This window comes from Silurus meridionalis, chromosome 19 (assembly GCF_014805685.1).
Source record: "Silurus meridionalis isolate SWU-2019-XX chromosome 19, ASM1480568v1, whole genome shotgun sequence".
In the NCBI taxonomy this organism is placed as follows: Eukaryota; Metazoa; Chordata; class Actinopteri; order Siluriformes; family Siluridae; genus Silurus; species Silurus meridionalis.
This window is the reverse complement of record NC_060902.1, coordinates 1,660,386-1,680,697: the sequence shown is the minus strand read 5'-3', so window position 1 is coordinate 1,680,697 and position 20,312 is coordinate 1,660,386. Positions and strand designations below refer to the sequence as shown.

The 20,312-nt window shown below is 38.3% G+C and overlaps 1 protein-coding gene across 1 annotated transcript; it reads left to right on the top strand.

The window, feature by feature from the left end:
* The first annotated feature begins 215 nt into the window (after nt 1–215).
* Nucleotides 216–18,720, top strand: mmel1 (membrane metallo-endopeptidase-like 1). The gene is made up of 24 exons (XM_046874504.1): nt 216–372; nt 3,415–3,579; nt 3,631–3,635; nt 3,767–3,796; nt 4,080–4,142; nt 4,370–4,531; nt 4,634–4,714; nt 6,696–6,791; nt 7,600–7,718; nt 7,844–7,909; nt 8,014–8,148; nt 8,556–8,845; nt 9,730–9,823; nt 9,925–10,053; nt 10,922–11,008; nt 11,998–12,081; nt 12,177–12,280; nt 13,193–13,251; nt 15,659–15,778; nt 16,624–16,757; nt 16,936–17,097; nt 17,319–17,395; nt 17,767–17,924; nt 17,971–18,720. Exons 2-23 carry the CDS (start codon nt 3,425–3,427, stop codon nt 17,864–17,866), a joined length of 2,352 nt encoding a protein of 783 aa, XP_046730460.1. The 5' UTR covers nt 216–372; nt 3,415–3,424; the 3' UTR covers nt 17,867–17,924; nt 17,971–18,720.
* The last annotated feature ends 1,592 nt before the right edge of the window (nt 18,721–20,312 follow it).

Sequence of the window (20,312 nt, the reverse complement as noted above, 5' to 3'; positions counted from 1 at the left end):
TTCTCCTTTTCAGACGTAATGAACTCGGCTTTACTGCAGTGTGAGAACGACTTTGCAGTGTTTTAGTGCTCTGTACATATTACACAAATTACACATGGACGGGAGGCACTTATGACTTGTTATCACACTGGGGCTCAACCAGAATCCTCCTCTCTCTCTCTCTCTCTCTCTCTCTCTCTCTCCATCACACCATCTTTCCCTCACTTTCTGCTCCCTCCCTCAGAGGAACACACAGTCCCACAGGCATCCAAGCCGTCTGCATGCTGCTTCATTTCTCCACACACCAGCTCTGGGTGAAAACCTAGAAGGGGTGTTGGAGAAATTGAAAGGCGTCCAGAGAGGGTCGGGCAAAAAAAATAAAAAATACAGAAGGTAAGAAAGAAACGCTTCTGATTTCAGTTTAGGAAATCTCTTGCAGGGTTCTTGGGGAGCTGAAGTAGATGTGATTTGTCGTCATGCTGAAGGGTATCGTGGTGCTCAAATGGAATAACCTGTTACTTATAGTACTCAGGAGAGGATTCTCTCTCTCTCTCTCTCTCTCTCTCTCTCTCGCCTTCTCGTATTAAAAATATTGTATTAATAATATATTTAACAGAACGATTGCATAATGAACTGAAACACGCAATGCATGTTTTTTATGTTTTTTAGTTCAGATTATTCGTGTCAGTCGTATACGTTTACTATGTAATCGATTGATGAGGGCGTGATGCTATTTTTAAACCTCATGTGAAACCTCAACATTAAATATTTTCCACACATTTATTTGACCTTCACATTCAGCTTTGAGTATTTCATTTGACATACAATGTCATCTACTCCAACATTGGTCACCATCAAGCTCTCCTGTAGAACCTGCAGATTGCACACACTCTTGTGTATAACTTTAGAACCTGTAAACTCTTATACAAACATGTTTCCTTGTACAGAACATGTAGAACTGTTTTGCTATCGTTTTTTTTTTCAATATAACCCAAAGCCTTTTATGAATCTGGTTTTCTCCAACACAACCTGTAGAACTCTTATACAACTGTGTTTTCTGCTTTAGAACCCATATGCTCTTGTGGTTATGCTTCAGAACCTGTAACATTCTTAAGTAGTTGTGTTTGCTTCTACATAAGCCAAAGAACTCTTATATGCTGCTGTTCCAGTAGAACACTGACACACCCCTGTTTACTCCTTTAGAACCAGGAGAACCCATACACTCTTGTTTTTTTCAGTATTACACTATAGACCATGCATATGCCTGTGTTTTCTCGTTTAGATCTGGTAGGATCCATACACAATTTTTTCCTTTTTTGTAGAACTCATACAAGATATGTAGAACTCTTATACAACCATGTTTTCTCCCACAGAACCTGTAGAAATCTTATACACCTACGTGTTCTCCTATAATACCCATGAAACTCACAATTTTGGTTTCTTCCGTTTAATCAATAGAACTCTCACATACACCTGTTTTCCTCCATAGAACTCATAAGATCTCTCCAGTCTCCCATTTTTCCCCATAGAACCCACACAACTCCTACAAACCCGTTTTCTCCTATAGAACCCACAGAACCCTTATACACCATGTTTTCCCCACAGAACTCATAGAACCCTTATTCACCTGTTTTCTTCTATAGAACACCTAGTGTTCATATATACCCATGTTTTATCTCATAGAACCCATAGAACTCATACGGCCCCTTTTTTCCCGAATAAGAACCCACAGAACACTTAAACACGCCTGTGTTCTCCTATAGAACCTGTAGATCTTTTATACACATGTATATATATATATAAATGTTTACTTATAGAAACCATACATCTCTTATGCACTTGTGCTTTCTCCTATAAAACCCAAATAATACTTACATACCCCTGTCTCCCCCTGTAGAACCTATAGAACTCATATACACTTGTGTTTTCTCCTATAGAACCAATCGAATTCTTATGTATCCCTGTTTTCATCTATAGAACCCAGAGAACTCTTGTACACCATGTTGAAAGTTGAAAAAAACCTCTTTACATTTGGGTCTGACAGACAAACAGACACACAGACACACACACACACACACACACACACACACACACACACACACACACACGCGAAACAAATTGCTAGATGTCACATTCTGGCATGGGACGAAGCAGGCACTGTCATTATCAGCTGGCTGGAGTTGGCATCTGCTAGCAGTAGTCCACACACACACACACACATGAAACAAATTGCTAGATGTCACATTCTGGCATGGGACGAAGCAGGCACTGTCATTATCAGCTGGCTGGAGTTGGCATCTGCTAGCAGTAGTCCACACACACACACACACACACACACACACACACACACACACACACACACACACGCATGCATGCACACACACACGCATCCATCACACTGTTGGCATGAGCATGTCCATGGGTATTCATCAGCACGGGTTAATGAGAGCTGATGGCACACCTACACACACACACACACACACACACACACACACACACAAAACCTGATTTATCACCAAATTCCAGCAGGCCATTAGCACACCATGAGCATAAAATCTAAAACCTGTGTGTCTCCATCAAAAATCAGGAAACAATTCTCCCATGGGATTAGACTGATCTCGATTCCATCAAAGCAATTTCATCGACACGTTCCTGTCCTACAGTTTTTGCAAAAATCTTCCATGTCAGAGTTTGAAGGACTTTTTCTCGTCAGATGCACATTGTTTTATGATTTCATGTTTTAAATACAATTGATTGAAGATTTAAAGCACAGTAGATTGACAAAAGCTTGAAGACACCTGACCATTATATTCTTATTTGCTTCTTTTTGAACCCAATTTCTCATTAAGTCTCTATTTCCTGTTTCAATAAGCTTCACTCTCCTTTGAAGATGTTCCACTGGATTTTGTGTGAGATTTCATTCAGCCACAAGGGTGTTGGTAAAGTCAAGTAAAAAGGTTTTCAATAGGGTTTGAGGTCGGGGCTCTATAGCAGGCCAATTAAGATCTTCAACACACAGGAGATCCTCCACTCCAACCCATGTAAAGCGTATCTTCATGGAGCAGGCTTTGTGCACAGGAGCATTGTCATGGTGGAACAGGTTTGGGTCTCCTAGTTTTAAAATGTCATGCTAATTTCATGCAATTTCATGTGTGCCTCCAATGTTTTTTTTAAAGAAGACATACTGCTGGAAAAGTCAGGTGTCCCAATACTTTTGACAAAATAGTGTAGAGATCATCTTTTTTAAGAAAGTTTAAAGCCAGACTGATGACCACAAAAAACCCCACCTAAAACTATTACATTATTATACTTTAGTAAGTTTTTAGCAATGTTATCTGTTATATTTTATTGCTTTTTACTATTATTTACAAAAAAAACGTGACTTTGGTTGCAAAAAAATTTACAAATCCATCTTGACTAGCATGTGATTTTCAGAAATCACAGAATGGGAAAATCCGAGAGCCAAATGGACATCATGGAGAAAACAACCAAGCCGAAGAAGCATCGCTGGACTGTAGTGGAGATCGGACTGGCCGTTATAGTACTGCTGATGAGCTGTGCTTTGGTGGGACTGGCCGTCCTTTACGCCGGCACTCAGAGGTGAGCAACAAAACCCTCAGCATGTGTTTATTAGCTACGCCAATGTACAAGCACTCGCTAATGATAAACTGCGAGATGTGACCACATTATTCTACCTTAAAAAATAATAAAAATCATAATCATTAAGTAATAAGAAATGAAATAAATGTAAAACTTTTAATAGGTGCTTGTTTTGTGTTTTTTTCAGATTATTCGTATACTAATGGCTCATCAAAAGGTATTGTATATTCCTAGTGGTTGTGCTGATCGGGAAAGCTAATGTTAGCTTAGCTGATAGCACTAGCAATTAGACATAAGGTCTTTTTGAACTTTTATTTTTGAATTAGTCATTCTCACAAATAAAAGTGTCTTTCTTCCTTTATGTGTGTGTGTGTGTGTGTGTGTGTGTGTGTGTGTGTGTGTGTGTGTGTATAAAATGCATAATTATCTTACTAAGTGATCGATGATGAACATCATGATATAATGCATTTTATGTTTAAACAATGATTACGTTTTTCAAGGTCTGGAGTATTCCAGGAACCCCGAGTACACCATGTGCACCACCCCAGAGTGTGTGACTGCAGGTGAAAATTAAATTAATTCATTGGTTAAATAATAAATTCATTGATTGGAAAAAAAAAAAAAAAACTTTATTAATCCCTTCATAGAGACAAAAAACCCCTGTGTTTTTTATTATTATATTTTATATCAGTAAAGCTACACTTCATAAACCAGCTTTTCTGATTTAAACTAAAAAAAATCATATTCTGAGGTAAAAAGTTATGAAACAACTGCCCTGCTGTTTTCCCAGCGGCAAGGTTACTGGAGAACATGGACCTGACTGTGGACCCGTGCGAGAACTTCTACCAGTACGCGTGTGGAGGCTGGCTGCAGAAGCACGTGATCCCAGAGACGAGCTCGCTCCAGAGCGTCTTCAACATCCTGAGGGACGAGCTGGAAATAAAACTCAAGGGTCAGAGTCAACTTTCAGAGCCGTCATGGCTTCCTTTTTACTCCAAACAAATAATTAATTTAATCCAATCCAATCCAATCTTCTCTTGTCTCGCGGTTTCAGGGGTTCTGCAGACAGAAAGCGAAAATGACCGGGAAGCTTTCAGGAAAGCCAAAGTGCTCTACAGATCGTGTATGAACGAGAGTGAGTTCTGGTTTTCCCCATGGATGTCGTTTTGGACTTTATTCAAAGAGATTTGCATTATTCACCCCCTCAGGAGAAAATTTCATAATTTTATACAAAAATAACTCTGAAGTATGGGCAATTTTTTTTTGCCATTTTTATATTTCAAAGTAGTTTTGCATATGAATTTCCCCTGTCAGTGTGAAACCTCTACAATATAAAGCACATCTGTTCCCGGGATTTTAAAAGAAGTCGGCATTAAAACCTAAAACATTTAAAGAAAAAACCCACAAAATCCCAAATAAATTCAATTTATTGATACCTTTACAAAATTAAAAGGTCAAAGGGGTAAATACTTATGCACAGTAGTGTATTTTTATCCATCTAGCTAACATGATAACACGTAACACATAATTCCTCAGGTGAATTAAAGTAATTTTAGAAAATAGTATTTTCACCCCTAAACAAAGCCATCTAGCTAATATATGCAAATCAGACAGATTAGCTAGCTAACTGCTAGCTAACATGGACCTCAAAATGTTTCGGAGAGGAATTTTCCAATTTTTGCCAATACATTTAAAAAAATGTTTACTCGTTTCTTAAACAGCAAACTAATGCAAGCTAACATGCTAACCTGAGAGAAATTCTAAAACAATTTTCAAGCCAAAATCTTCACTGAAAAATCTAACAAGCTATTGCTAACCTGACAGGATTTCTCAGAGAAATTCACAGCCATGTTAAAGCCAGATATTCAACTAACAATAAATTCTCACAGGATTTATAAATTAACCTGACAGGAATTCCGCGAGGAATTGTAGTTAACATCAATAAATATTGATATGACTGTTTAATAAAGCGAGCCAGCTAGCGAACATGAGCTAACCTGACAGGATTCTCACTTCAAATTCTCACCTTTTAAATCTGGGCAGCTAGCGACCTAAAATCTGACAGGATTTATACGAGTATTTGTGTAAATAATAAAATAAATGTCACTTTCATAAGATAAACTCATATGAATAAAGCATTAGAGGGAATTTTAAAGCAATTATAATGAATATTTATTTATATTTCTTGTTTTACTGCTAACAAAAATTTTAGGGATAAAACAAGCTAAATTCCACAGCTTAAGCCCACGAATAGGATCAGAAAATACACACAATTTCTTTTTATTAAACAAATTAAACTGACAATTATTTATTTCTAAATGTTTTTGTATGGATAAAGCTGTTTTGAACCATCAAATTGACAATGACGTTTCTTAGATCAGGTACGCAACTAAAGAAGATCATAAGCTTGTAATGCTTGTTTCCCACTCTTCTGGGAAGATGTTCTACAAGATTTTGATGTGTGTTTGTGGAGATTGTTCTCATTCAGCTAGAAGGGTGTTAATAAAATCAGGTACTGATGTAGGTGAGGTAAAGAAGCCTGGGGTATTCAGTGTTCAATCGGGTTGAGGTCAGAGATCTACAGCAGGAGATCTTATAATCCAACCCATGGAAAGTATTGTCATGGAGATGGCTTTGTGCACAGGGGTATTGTCAAGCTGGAACGGGTTTGAGTCTCAAGTGAGCATCCAAAGGCGTGCTATTTATATACTTATATTTATATAAATGATAATATAGTACAGTCGTATACACGATACGATTGTGTGCCTCCAAATTTGTGGTAACAGTTTGTGGAAGAACTACATATGGCATCTAACAAAAGTGAAAAAAGAACCATGGAACAACAACACTAAGCTAAATGACAAAAGAAAAAAGATCCAGAGAAAATCAAAGACTAACGATCCAAGACTCTGGGTGAGGCTGAATTTCAGGAAGGAAAAAAATCGAAATTTAAAGACCAAGCTGGTCCGAAACCCGCTCTATAAAGATTTTCTGATTGTGAGCTGTTATACAACCTTAAAAAGGGAACTATTTCGGCAGTCTGTTTCCTGCCACACAAAAGGACGTGATTAGTCGAATCCTGAAGTGTTAATTGATCTCACTGCTGCCCCCTACAGGTGTGATTGAGCAGCGTGACTCGAAGCCCCTCCTCAAGCTTATTGACAGTATCGGTGACTGGCCTGTAGCCTCGGAGGACTGGAACAACACAGCAGGTACCAAAGATACCATGTCCCCCCTGTGAGTCTACACAATAGGACACAGCCGTGTCTCTGTTTTAGCTAAATGGGGTGAAAACAATAGCATGGAGACTGGAGTCTCTGCCAGTTGATAAGGAGTGGATTGATCTGGAAGGTTCGAGCTCCCCAATGAGACACTGGGTTTCAGGACAGATTTCTCTCTTTCACTAAATCCAGCCATTTTATGTTCTTAAAATCAGCTAATGGTGCAAATATGGCCAGCAATTTATAAATAAATAAAAGTGTGTATAGTACAGTGCAGAATGGGAAAAAAATCTGATTTTACATGTGATCCTCATCTTATGCAGTGATATTGCTTGTGTGGATTTGATATCCGATAAAAAAAGGTGTGTGAAAAGTTATAAAATAAGAATTAAACAAATAATGTTTTAAAAAAGCTGTGTTATGGTTTAGAAAAAACTAAATCACAACCAATTATAAATGACAATAATAAACAAAAAAAAGATATTTATATTCATGTAGAAATCATCACATGAAAAAAGAAATGATTCAAGTGGAAAAATCGTGAATGTGAAAAAATTACTTGTTTTACAAATTACAAAATCTCATGGAAATTCCATAAATAAGGCATGAAAATGTTGGAAACAACATAAACAGTAAGAACAAATAAATGAAATAGATCACTGAAATACGTCATTCGTGCGACATCGCTTTATAACCCCTTATAACCCCATAATTTGTGAATCAAAAATATGTTGATGTTTCTCTTCTGCCCATATGTTGATGTTTCTCTTATATGTTGATGTTTCTCTTCTGCCCACAGAGGAGTCCTGGAGTCTGGAGAACATGCTGGCGTCCCTGAACTCTCAATACAACAAGAAGGTTTTGCTGGAGATGTTCGTCTGGCCCGATGATCGAGACTCGAGCCGCCACATCATTCACGTAAACAGAACAATCTCCTGAACTGGTTTAATCCAGAGGAGCTTTATAGCCTCATAGACCTGGTATTCAATCAACTTTATGACACAGAAAATAAACTACAGCATCTCCATTTCCATTTTCCACAGATTGACCAGCCGTCACTAGGAATGCCCTCGAGAGATTATTACCTTAACGACGGAAACTACAAAAAGGTAAAAAATAATAAAAGTGCACCGTGCCTTTCTCTGTGATCTGCACACCCGCACGCCGCCCACGTGATAATTGCAGGGTTGAGCAGTGTTGTCTGTACGGGTAGGTGCGCGAGGCTTACCTGCAGTTCATGGTTTCCATGGCGAAAATAGTACGGGAGGACAGGAACCTCACGCAGGACGACGAGCGCGTGTGGGAGGACATGATGCAAGTGATGGCGCTGGAGAGAGACATCGCCAATGTGAGTAGCAGCTGCACCTGGTAATATCAGATAGAAAGTACTTTTGTTAAATCATAGTAGTAACAACGTTTGGTAAATTTTGGAGTCATCTGGTGAACACAAGCAAAGAAACCCTTCCTTTACACAGAGACAAGGAGCAGATCTTCAGCTCTACTATCACTACACTCCACACACCCAGCAAAATCCTGTATTCGGAAATATTATTAATAATAATAATAATAATAATTAGACATTGCTAACTGCATACTGCATCTATTACAATAGCATAACTTCAAACCAGAAGAGTCCAGCTGTTAACTGACCTGCCTGCAGTCTAAACCTCACCATATAAAAACATCTGGAGCATCAATTTGTAATGATGATGATGCAGACGCAGAGGGGGTTCAGATTTGTCTTGTTTTCATTAGGCAACGTCTCCGGCAGAGGAACGCAATGACATCACTGTGCTCTACAACAAAATGAGTCTGCAGGACATACAGGAGACCTTCAACCTCAACGTGAGTTTCGGACTTAAACCTGCTGAGAGAGCAGACAGAGGTGTAACAATGTCTTTCTCTCAGGGCTTCAACTGGACCCATTATATCCAGGGCATCATGGCAAGCGTTTCCATCACGGTGCGGCCTGACGAACCTGTCGTGGTCTACTGCTCACCCTACCTCGAGAAGCTCGACTCTGTGCTTTCTAGATACAACCGCAGGTCAGAGCTCCAGCAAATTCACATTCACTGAAACAGGAACAGGTCTGAATTTATAATAATCCCTGTACATTGTCATACACAGCTCCAGAATTATTGGCACCCATGCTATATATATACACATTATATATATTTTTGGTTGATGCTAACTCTGTACCATATCCTAATGAGATCCTAGTGTCTTAATATGGACATTTGATATTACATTATACAGAAAGTTTGCTCTCATAAGCTCCTGTTATTATGTAAGTCAACAATAAGAAAGAAAGATGCTTTATGCTTGGCACATGTACATTACAGCACAGTGAAATTCTTTCTTTGCATATCCCAGCAATGTTAGGAAGCTTGGGCCTGAACCCAGGATACACCCCTGGAGCACAGAGAGTTAAGGGCCTTTCTCAGGGGCCCTGAGAGAACCCCACCTTTCTGATCAGAAACCCAGAGCCTTAACCAATGAGCTTCCACCTTCCTCAGATAAATATAATTTAGTAGTATAATAATACAATGTTGTATAATATAATGTAATATGATATAATATCATATGATATAATACCCATTTAACGTTATAATAACCTCCACTCTTCTGGGAAAAAGTTCCACACGCTCATTTATCCACATTGGAGTTAGTAAAGTTAGGTACTGATGTAGGTGAGGAAGGTGAGAAGGTCAGTCCCAAAGAGGTTCAATAGAGTTGCAGCTTGATTGCAGGAGATCTTCCAGCAAATCTAAACCATGTAAAGTATATCTTCATGAAGCTGCATTTGTGCACAGGGGCATCATCATGACGGAACAGGTTTGGGTCTCCTAGTTGAAGTGAAGGGAAAATTTCATGCTACAGCATCTATAGATATCTATATATGAGTGTGTGCGTCTAACTTGTAATGCAGGACTGTGCAGAATTACATGGTCTGGATGCTGGTCATGGAGCGAGTGAGCAGTCTGAGTCGACGCATAAAAGACGTCCGAGCTCACTACAGAAAGGTGAGAAATCATTTCATGGACAGGACACACCGTGTGCATTAATGATAACCGTGTATATATTCTGTATTTCATCACTGCTGTAATGTGTGTATAAATTTCAGGCTTTACATGGCACCACGGTGGAGGAGGCACGCTGGCGTGACTGTGTGCGCTACGTCCAGAACAACATGGAGAGCGCAGTAGGGGCTCTGTACGTACGCGAGACCTTCGCTGGAGAAAGCAAGCGCATGGTGAGTCTTAATATACTGGATACTGAAGAGTTTCACTACACACACCTGATAACAATGGAGGTTTTTGTGATGTAATGTTTTTGTGGGGTTTTTTCAACCTTTGATTCAAAATGTCAATCAGAAACAAATCTGCCAAAATGCCGTAAATGTTTTTTGGGTGTCTTGTTTTTGCACCATGCATCACTTTTAGAGTTAAGTCCAAAAATTTCCACCATGATGAGGCACGATTTGGGCAAAAACTGATTCAAGGTTTCGTCCTCATTTCGTCACATGAAGTTTTTCTTTTGCAGTTTTCGCATATTTCTTGTTTATTAGTGATCAGAATCTAAATTCCTGTAAAGCTGCTCTTGTGATCAGAATCGGATTTAGGATGCTTTATTGATCGCATAAAAAATTCGAAAATGTAAATAAATATACATATTAAGTTATATATTAAATCAAATAAAAGGTGTAGCAGCAGTGAAATGAAATTTGTAGCAGCAGTGAAAACAGAAGGCAGAAAAGTCAGATTACATCAATATTTATAAAAGTTATTGCACATGCAGCTAATTATTATTATTGCTCTGAGATTATTGCAATTAAATGCCCAACATATAAACTATATATAAATGTGGCATGAAAATCTATAACTATATTATCTGTATTGTGGACCAGATGTTTAAAACCTGGTTAAACAGATCATTTCTAGTGTTAAAAGAACAATACTAGTGAATAGGGTAAAGCTAAAACTAAAGCTAAAACTTAATCTAAAGCACTAAAATCTGCAAAATATATTATAATCATATAGTGCATGTCTGTAAGGGTACTTATTACTGTACCTGTATTTATTACTGTACCTGTCACAGAAACAGTTTCCTCTTCTGTCCAGGTTCGTGAATTGATCAAAAAGATTCAGGATTCCTTCGTGGAAACATTAGAAGAGCTGAAATGGATGGACGTTCAATCTAAAGAGAAGGCAAGAGAAGGTAAGAAAGTCAAACTACAAGGAAATTCAGCGCTTAGACTGGCTCTGGGTCTGTTTGTCCACTTTCTCACTTTTCTGCATTATTAGTGACTTGAAACTATTTCCTTTGGCTGCAGAAGACAAAATAAAGTTCTCACTTACGTTATAGCAGCTGTAAACAGCCACTTCCCTCACCAGCCTCTTTTCACTTTCTCTGTTAAAGTTAATAAGACAAGAAGAAGCATCAGAAATGATCTGCAGTATATGGACAAAAGTTTGTGGGCACCTGCTCATAAGACTGTATGAGCATCCCATTCTATATTAAGTCCCCATTTGCTGTTATAATAACCTCCACTCTTCTGGGAAGATGTTTCACTAGATTTTGTGGAGATTCATTCAGCCAAAAGAGCGTTAGTAAAGTCAGGTAGGTGGGGTGAGGTTGCCTGTGCAGTCAGCTTTCACATTGATCCCAAACATCTTCAATAGCAGTAGATCTTCCACCAAATTCAAACCACATGCACAGGGGCTTTTTTAATGCTGGCACACGTTTGGGTTTCCTTGTTCAACTGAAGGGCAAATTTCATCCTCTCACATCCAAAGACGTTCTGTATGATTGTGTTCCTCCAACTTCGTGCTCACAGTTTGGCAAAGAATCCCATAACGTATAACGTCAGGTGTCCCAATACTTTTGCCTATAAAGTTCTTATTACAACATAAGGTATATGATAATGCAAAACATTGTGAATATGCTTTAATGTCACGTGTTTGCGTTTGTTTTTGTCCATGTTTATAAGAAATACCATCAATGCTATTATTAAATCATTTTACTGTATATTTCAAATCTATTATTCTATTTTGAGACTCTGAAATCTAAGACTATGAGTCCTCCACTGATTTGGTATTGTGTTGTATAAATTCTGTATTGTATAATGATGAAATAATGATATTCTAAAATAATATCTCTGAACGTGGTACGTAAGTATGGATGTTCGATGTTTCAGGCGATGGCTATCTCGGAACAAATCGGCTATCCGGATTATATCCTGGAAAAGAACAACGAGAAGCTGGATCAGGAATACATCCACGTAAGCTCTGGCGATTCTAAGGTTTCAATTAATGAAAATTCCTGTACCTGTAGTTTATGTCTGAGACATACAGAATCTTTTCTTTGTTCTTGCAGCTGAAGTTTAGTGAAGAGAGCTACTTTGAGAACGTTCTGGAAAACCTTCAAACAACCGCTCAGAAAGCTCACAAGAAGCTACGGGAACCTGTGGATCCAGAACTGTGCGTTACAGTACAACACAGTATAGAACCTAATACACAAGGCTGCTTTCACACAAGGAGCAGTGACAAAAGAGAAAAATCAAACATAATACATCATAATGTCATTTCTTCATTGTCACCTGCCAGTTCCCACTCAATGCTAGTGCTAATTGCCCTCTTCCACATATATGATCTCAAAGACACGTGTGGTTGGCTAGCTTCCATGTGATTGACAGATGAGACACAGAAGGCCCCTCCCCCCTCGAGAGCAAGGTTGATGTTTGCTTAAAAACATTGTTAATCAACAGATACATGATCAAGAGTGACTTTATCTAATGTATACACCTGGGGGGTTCAGGGTTAAGGACCTTGTGTAAGTGATTTGTTAGTGTTGGGATTATAACTCAACTTTTTCTTCTTTTGGCTTCTCCCATTAGAGGTCTCCACAGCAGATTATACGTCCCCATACCCCCTTGTCCTCTACATCTGCCTCTTTCACACCAACTAACTGCATGTCTTCCCTCAGCACATCCATAAACCTCCTCCTTGTTCTTCCTCTTTTCCTTCTTCCTGGTGGCTCCATCCTCAGCATTCTCCTACTAATATACCCCATGTCCCTCCTCTGCACATGCCCAAACCATCTCAATCTCACCTTGTCTCCAAAATGTCCTACATGTCCCTCTAATAAACTAATTTCTAATGGGGTTAGAACTCAACCTTCCGATCAAAAGTTTTATCCAAAGAGCTACCATTTCCCAAAGGTACAGGAAGATCTACCTCATGTTCTGCAAGATTGCAAATATTTCCTACCACTGCTACAGTGAGTGGACCTTATGTGAAAGCACCTTGATGCAGTTTTAGATTGATAAAGTACAGGAACATGGTGCTGTTTCTCCGTCTATCTGTTCCCTCATTATATTAATATTTTGTTAGATGGATCATTGGTGCGGCAGTGGTCAATGCTTTTTACTCTCACAACAGAAATCAGATCGGTAAGTTCACAATGATTAAAAAATACGTGTTCATTATAAAAATAATAATCGCAAAAAAAAAAAAAAAATATATATATATATATATATATATATATATATATAGAGAGAGAGAGAGAGAGAGAGAGAGAGAGAGAGACCATGTGACTCTGCTGTTCAGACATCTAGGGGAAGTTCATTCCACCACCTGGGTGCCAAAACAGAGAAGAGTCTTGAAGTATATGTATCGTAATTTCCGGACTATAAGGCGCAATATAAGCCGCACCCACTGAATTTTACAAAGATTTTTAATTTGAACATAAATACGCCGCACCTGTCTATAAGCCGCAGGTGTCTACACTGAAACTAATGAACTTTACACAGGCTTTAATGAAAGACAGTTTCTGTTACACGGCTTGTATCTAAACAGTAGCCTACCAAGAAAGTCATTGTTCACTGTCTTCCTCCTTCCTTTCACAACTATTTCTCTCGGGAGTTTATCTTTTGGCATCGTCGTGCGTTTAAAAATCACCATCGGTGAAGCTTTTCTCCCGATGCCGTGCAGCTCAGAACACAGGTAAAGTGTGTTTTCATGCCCGGTTGTTTTCAGCGTGACGAATGATTCGCATTTCCTGTAGACGGTCCGAGTGAGCGGCAGGTCAAACGTCAGAGGAACATCATCCATATTTATGATGTGGTGCGGCCCGATTCAGTGGGAGCGCATCTGATTTAATATAAAGAGTTTCATTGGTTCACCTAACCCTGTTCAGCAATTTCATTGGTCTAATGTTATGGGGCTCAGTTTTTTGGCTTGAAGTTTGTGAATCCGAGGAAAACCCAGGAAAAATCCATAAATTAGCCGCTTCATTGTTTAAGCCGCGGGGTTCAAATCGTGGGAAAAAAGTAGCAGCTTATAGTCCGGAAAATACTCTTCCCCTGTGGGAATGTGGACCAGTCGAGCAGTGCTGATCTCAGGCAACGTGTTGAAGGTGAATAATTATTCTTTAAATGTTTATATATCCCCTTTAAAAGTACATCTTAAAGTGCTTTTCAACATGAAAAAACACAAATAAATGAAAACAAGATCATCATACATACAGCACATGAACGCTATCCCAATGAAATAAAAGCCCATAGAGCGTAGACCAGTAGAAGGAACAACCAATAGAACAGAATTGTTGAAACGAAGATTACATCTAGGAGTGTTTAAAAGTTGTGATGGATAATGCTGAGCCATACCATGTAGTGCTTTATGAAGAGCCAGGAAGCCATTGCAATGACTCCAAGACTGGAGAAATGTGTTCAGCTGTCAGAATTTCAGCAACATCATTTTAAACTACCTGCAGTTTATTTAAAGTGGCTTTAGAAACCCCTGCCAAGAACATATTACAATCATCAAGCCAAGAAAAAACTAAAATGTTGATTAATATTTCAGTAACAGAGAAGGATAGAAGATAAAAAGAGATAAAAAAATATAAAATTGGAATGTTTAATTGCATTCTTAATGTGAGAATCGAATGCTAAATTTGCATCGAACCTTTCATTTGTTTTTACATTTTGATTAAAACTTAAAAACAGAGCCACTTTTAAGGTTGGAGAGCCAATAAACATTTTATATTTGATAGGGAGCGCCAATAAACATTACCTCAATCTTCTCACTATTTAGACAGAGGAAATTTTGAGACATGCATGTTTTTCTGAGATACAATGTCCAAAAAAGCAAGTATCATCTGCATAAAAGTGGTCATTTTTTAGGCCAAGATATCTTTAAATCTGACCATGAGGAAGAATATACTCTACTGGACAATCTAAAAGGACTCAAAATTGAACCTTGTGGGACACCAAATTTCAACCTGAACCTGCAAAATCCTGCAGAACTCTTTGAATTGTCAACTTTTTAATTGTGAACTGAGATCCGAAGCGCTAAACGCCGAACTTGTTCCTGGTCGCACTGCTCTCTGCTCCTGTCCTCGGTTTGAATGCCTCTTTAGCTCTCTGCAAATAATGTCCGTAATGCACATAAGGCTTTTTTCCTCTCACTCGTAGATAATATAAAGCTCGTTTCAGGCTCCAGTGCACACAAAGCCTGTCTCGAAAAGAGATGCACTCAGAGCCCAGAAAGCCTGCTATTCAAGCTGGGTTAATACATAGACCGCGAGAGCTGGGTGATTATGCAGATTTTCAGCTGGAGTAATTTCCACATAATTACTCTTAGATTGCACATTTTAATGTTCCTGGACATTCTGGGAAACACTTCAGGCTAAATTGCTATTCTGGAGATGGAGAGGCAGCTGGAGGCAGAAGGCTTGTGGAGAAATGAAGAAAATATTCAATCTTTACTGCATCTTTCCTGCATTCAGCAAGAACAGTAATGCTTCACAAATACAGATATTTGTTTTTCAGCTGATTTTATCATTTCTCTCTTTCTTAGTGTTTCCTGCTGGAATTTTGCAGCCTCCATTCTTCAGTGAGAAGCAGCTTCAGGCTTTGAACTTTGGAGGGATCGGAATGGTTATAGGACATGAAATCACTCACGGCTTCGACGACCACGGCGAGTCATTACTCACCTAGTCAATTCTTCTTTCAGTTATTAACAGCTATTTCTTTAGCATCACTTTTATATCAGGATTCCTTCAGAGCTGGGTTCCTCATGCTTGGTGAGGATTTTAATACAGAAAGTGCAAACGCGTGTCAGAGTTCAGACAAACAAGGTTATTTGCTTAATCGAAATGTCGCACCAAATTAGTCTGTGTGCGTGACCTGACTCTGAATACCAGGAACTTTCCCTGAGGAAATATTGTGCTTTTAGACACAAAGCTGAATGACTATGAATCTGGCCCACTTCCTACCAATTGCTGGTCATAATTAATACTTTCATTTGTGAACAATTTGTGTCAATTCTTTTTTTTTTTTTTAGAAGATCTTGGGCTTCACTTAAAACTCTTTTAAGTCCCCTATTTATGATGGTTCGACTTACGATCTTACAATGATGCAGGGCCGTGTCTAGCATTTTTGGCACCATAGGCAATATTCCTATTGTCACCCCCCCAATGGCTCTGCCCTCCCAACACAATGTTCCATCTCCACACCGTACAAATTATTCGCAACCTTCTATAAAAAAGGTTAAACAAATTTAATAATAATTGCAAAATAGCCTGAGTAGGTTAGGCCATGTCTCGACTTACGACGGGGTAACGCAAAGCATCTCCATCATAACTCGGGGACTAACTGTAAAATATTTTTATACCAATAACTTTGGAGTCAGCTGTATATGTGTATATATATACCGAATAAGATTGTGTATTCTACAGCACATGCTGAGCAAATGATGTACAAATTACTAACGCTTTCGCACACACACACACACACACACACACACACACACTCGCTCTTTAGGTCGGAACTTCGACAAAGACGGGAACATGTTCAACTGGTGGAGCAACTTCTCCACGGAGCAGTTTGAGGAACAGTCCAAATGCATGATACAGCAGTATGGGAAATACAGCTGGAAGCTCGCAGGAGGTCAAAATGTAAGCGTTAAAACAGAGGTTGCCATGTAATTCAGTTTAACACCATGGTTTAATATTAAAGCATAATTCCTTTTGAATTCATAACGCTCTTCAGCACAGGCAAAAACATCGAAGATTAGATCAGTGGAGCACCAGTGAGATACAACCCTTTTAGATTTTCTGTTCCTCTTTGGTCCAGGTGAGTGGCATCACCACTTTGGGAGAGAACATTGCGGATAACGGAGGAGTTCGGCAAGCGTACAAGGCGTACATGAAGTGGGTGGAGAGAGAAGGTGAGGAGTCTCGTCTTCCTGGTTTGCTTCTGGATCCGAAGCAGCTCTTCTTCCTCAACTTTGCCCAGGTGAGTGACGGGTAGTAAAGCAAGATAAAGCTTTTGACTTTCACATGACATGACTGAAGAGATTGAGGTTTCAGGAGTAAATCTTCATGAACATTTCATTAGACACCCTGTAGTGTCTGAGAGGAGACAATTCTAAGTGACTAAAATATCATAGCCATCATGAAGACAAGCCGATAATGTGAAGAAGGTTATTTTTAGTGATAATGTAATGCCTTTCTCAGGTCTGGTGCGGAGCCTGTCGCCCGGAATATGCCATCCAGTCCATCAAGACCGACCCCCACAGTCCTCTGGAGTACAGGTAGATTTCTCTATATAAAGCTCACATCCATTAATGCATGAAATACAGAACATAGTCTGTGCTTTACATAATCATAACACCAGGGAAAATGAAGCATTATTCTGATCCATTCGGTCATTTTTGACATCAGTGGCAGCTTTAACTCATCAATGCTGGGAAGTGATGATGGTCTAAGGTGATAATCCACAATGAAATCATATCCCATACAGTAGATGCTTCACGTTTTCTGAAATGAGACATCTTCAGGACCGAGAACTTACTCTTTCTTGATAAAAGTTGTGTTTTATGACGCATAAACCGTAATATTTCAATGTATGCATGTTATGAAATGTGAATGAGGGTGCATCTTAATTCCTTTCTTATCTCGTCAGGGTTTTGGGCTCCCTGCAGAATTTTGATGCTTTTTCCGAGGCATTCCAGTGCCAGAGAGGTTCTTCTATGAACCCAGAGGAGAAATGCAGAGTCTGGTAGTGGATTTCAAGAGCTTCACTACAGTCCACCAAAGGAGCATATATATATATATATATATATATATATATATATATATATATATATATATATATATATATATATATGTATAGTATGAGCTGCCTTGAGGTGGGTCTGTTGAAAAGAGATAAGAGGTTATATGAACACTAGAAAAAACCCTGAATCATTATGAGTAAGCAGAATTTTGAAGGCAGAGCGAAAAAGAACCGCTTTGAGCACCATCGCTTGCTAAGATATATGTATATTTGTCATGTGTTATCACTCTGTATTGATTTAAGATTAGAATCAGATATTATATATGCCACTGCCGCATTCGACAGTGGACACGTTTCCTGATATTCTCACAGATCGATCTATTTTTTAATGTGCATTGCTGATTGCTGGCTTTAACTGTGGTAAACGCTTTAGAGAGAATGTATCAGCCCTATCCACAAGATACAACAACCAGCCAAACCAGCGAAAAAAAAGGCTTCAAAACCCACGTGTTTCTTATGGTTAGTATTAATAACCCAGCTTGTCTATTTTTCAATTTAAAAGCATCCCTCAAAAATTTACAGTGGAGCCAAAACAATAAAAAAAATTGAAAAGAAAACAAAGAGGTATATTTATCGTAGGACAGGGATATATGACTTGCAGATCGAGGTTTCTCTGCGTTAATGAGCTGTAAATGTAATCTATAGCGCCTCCATCAGGTCAAACAATTACCTGAAGACTTTAAGACTGTTAAATTCATGATGCTTTAATGATCATATATTTTATATATCTGTGGGAAATACATTTTTGCATTATTATTAAACAGCATTATTGTGCTGAATTTAGATACCAAACAGGTCAAAGTATATATATATATATATATATATATATATATATATATATATATATATATATATATATACTGATGAAAAAAAGAATTCAGTATCTATTAAAATTACATTCAGCCTGTATTTACTTTTGACAAATGCTGCTAGTTTGCTAGCATAAATCGACTAGCTCAATCACTAACTATGGAATAGTGAAATTAAATGTGATCAAATCATAGTTATTATGCCATGTTTTTCTTTTGGCTGATGCTAAACAGATAAATGAGGATCTAAAAATGAAAATCAGGTCTAAGATATAATTTTTTGTGGTTTCTAGCAGTAACCAGTCATCTGGCTGTTTGTTCAGAAAGGAAAGCTAGTCACCATAATACATTCGGATTTACAGATATTTCTAAACCCTGGCAGTTTTTATTAGTATTTATTAGTATTTGAGCATTAAATACATATAAAATAAATGTATTATCCTATACAGATTATTTAAAATATTTAAAAAAATTCAATATGCATGCTTAAATCTGCTTTCGTGAATCTTGCTATAAAGAGATATTTATGTCTATATATACAACATCGTTTAAGTATTAAACAAATCAATTTTATGTTTTTCTAATAAGCCAAGGAAAAAATGGATAGAGAAGCTTTCGATTGGGTTTTATATCGGCTTAATACTGCTGAATTTGTTTGTTGTGTTTCAATGGGAGAAAAAATAGATATTGGGAGATTCTCATTCGTGACCCACATGATAATATTTCTAGACATATTTTGATCTTACGAGGTTGTGATTTATTTCCCTGCATACAAAGTGGACCAGCTGTTTATCAGGCATTCAGGTGGTGTAATCTTTCACACAAACCACAGCTGAGTGCTTTTGTCATTGCTACACCTTTAGTTTCCTGCATCTTAGCATTAGGGGTATATCAGAACGGGGAATAATATTCAAGGACTCTGTGGAGGAAGACAGGTGAAGTGAAGCCTCTTGATCTTCTTAATTGATCGGTTGTGAGGTGGAGGTGTAGCAGACGGAGGTTGCTCCGCAGGAGTGGGGTCCTCATTAGAGAAGTGGTCAGGGCCAGGGACTGTTCTCTTTTACCTTGATTAAGCGGTAATGACAGCAGGACAAAACAAGATGTACGGAAAGAAAAAAATAACCAGGCCAGCATAAGCAAAATTATCAAACACTGCAGGAACATAGATGGCTAGAACACACACACACACACACACACACACACACACACACACACACACACACACACACACACAAAACTCTGAAAAGGCTTAGTCCAGTCAATAAGCATAGAGGGGGATAAAACAATTCTGGTTGCCATGGACCATTAATTTATGACTGTTATCTCTCATCACAGAGACTCTGATTAACGGAATATTTACATCTGCCTTTGTAGCTTTATCGCTAGCCACGTTCTATAGTACCATAATGGCTTGTACTGTTTGGAAAACACGGCTGGGTTATGAGGGTTCGGAAGAAATATACAGGAAAGCAAAAAACACACTTAGCTAAAAAATCTCTTATTTTGATATTGATAGATTTCTGTAATATTCACTATTATAAATATTATAACACAATAATCATAGGCTTATTAAACATAATATAC